Raw genomic sequence first — 1546 nt, 5'->3', positions numbered from 1 at the left:
AAAAAATAAAATCGAAAAGCAAGTAATCCATCATACAAGCCCTCTTTTCTATTTTGATTCAAAATGACAGTTATTATTAAACCACCGTAACTTCCCAAAAACTACGTAGTTATAACTTCCCAGGAACGTTGTGTCAGTGTAAGTGGTTAGAATAGTGTAAGAATATAGGCCACACCACGTTTAATGAATAAACGTGTTCAACATTCTCCCACTTGGCCAATATTAACACATTCATTACCCTTATGGGTTTGAGAACTAAAAAAAAAAAAAATTATCTATAAAATTTCAGTGTATAAAATCATGGCGGAAATTACACTATACAAATGAGTACTACCTTCCATGTATCATTATATCACTGTCTTTCTTTAGATAAACATCTTTATTTGGTAGTACATTATAAATAGTTATTTCAAAAACTATTCAAGGGGGTCAACTTTATTGTCCCAATGGACTATCTGTATGAATAAGCTCCCATAAGCCCATTTTAAGGTCCTACTTTATTATCCAAAAGGATAATTTGTCATTTATAAACTTTATGTATACTTCCTTAAAAATGACAAATAAAAAACTAAGAATCATTAGAACATAAATGCAATTGCAAACTTTAAAGCGTTTCAGTAAATCAAACACAAGACATATCAATAAGTCCCATATGTCCTACATGTTCCTTATACAATTTGGGTTACAAACCCTTTGGCATAGGATCTATGACCATTGACCTTGTTCCTATGTAATCTACTAACACTTGATGATTCTAAACTTTTTCTTTAACAACAAGGAACTTCATGTCAATCCACTTATTTGAACTCCCACTTGCATTGTTGTTACAGAAACGAACCGCAACGGAATTATCACAATAGATTCTCAATGGCCTAGAGATGGAATCCACAACTTTAAGATTCGTGATAAAATTCCGTAACCATAAGGCATGTCCTGTAGCCTCATGACATGCTACATATTCCGCCTCCATAGTAGAGGAAGTGATTGATTTCTGTTTTAAGCTTTTCCACGAGATAGCCCCTCCTACAAAGAGGAATACATATCCTGATGTTGACTTTCTAGAGTCAATGCATCCTCCAAAATCATAATCAGAATATCCAACCACTTCCAAAAGATTTAATCTTTTGTATGTCAGCATGTATTCCTTTGTCCCTTGTAGATATCGCATCACTTTCTTTGCAGCTCGCCAATGATCCATTCCTAGATTACTTTGGTATCTGCCTAACATACCTACTGCAAATGCAATGTCTGGTCTAGTGCATACTTGCACATACATTAGACATCCTACTGCAGATGCATAAGGAATGACTTCCATCTCTTCCCTTTACAAAGTATTTCTTGGGCACTGATTTAGACTGAATTTGTCACCCTTGACAATAGGAGCAACACTTGAAGCACAACCCAACATTCGAAATCTCTTTAAAACTTTATTAATATTGGCCTTTTGGGATAATCCAATCAATCCTTGTGATCTATCCCTATAAATTTCTATGCCAATGACATAGGACGCTTCACCCATATCTTTAATATCAAAATTTCTAGAGAA

General features: G+C 34.4%; 1 protein-coding gene across 1 annotated transcript; it reads right to left on the bottom strand.

The window, feature by feature from the left end:
* Positions 1-754: 754 nt before the first annotated feature.
* Positions 755-1315, bottom strand: LOC132275757 (secreted RxLR effector protein 161-like). The gene has a single exon (XM_059777025.1). The coding sequence runs from the start codon at positions 1313-1315 to the stop codon at positions 755-757; it is 561 nt and encodes a 186-aa protein (XP_059633008.1).
* Positions 1316-1546: the final 231 nt, after the last annotated feature.

Source organism: Cornus florida, unplaced genomic scaffold (genome assembly GCF_030987335.1).
Source record: "Cornus florida cultivar Cherokee Brave unplaced genomic scaffold, ASM3098733v1 CherokeeBrave_3.0.0_Hap2_Chr01, whole genome shotgun sequence".
Classification (NCBI taxonomy): domain Eukaryota; kingdom Viridiplantae; phylum Streptophyta; class Magnoliopsida; order Cornales; family Cornaceae; genus Cornus; species Cornus florida.
Note: the sequence above shows the minus strand (reverse complement) of the source record. Positions and strands in the feature narration are given on the sequence as shown.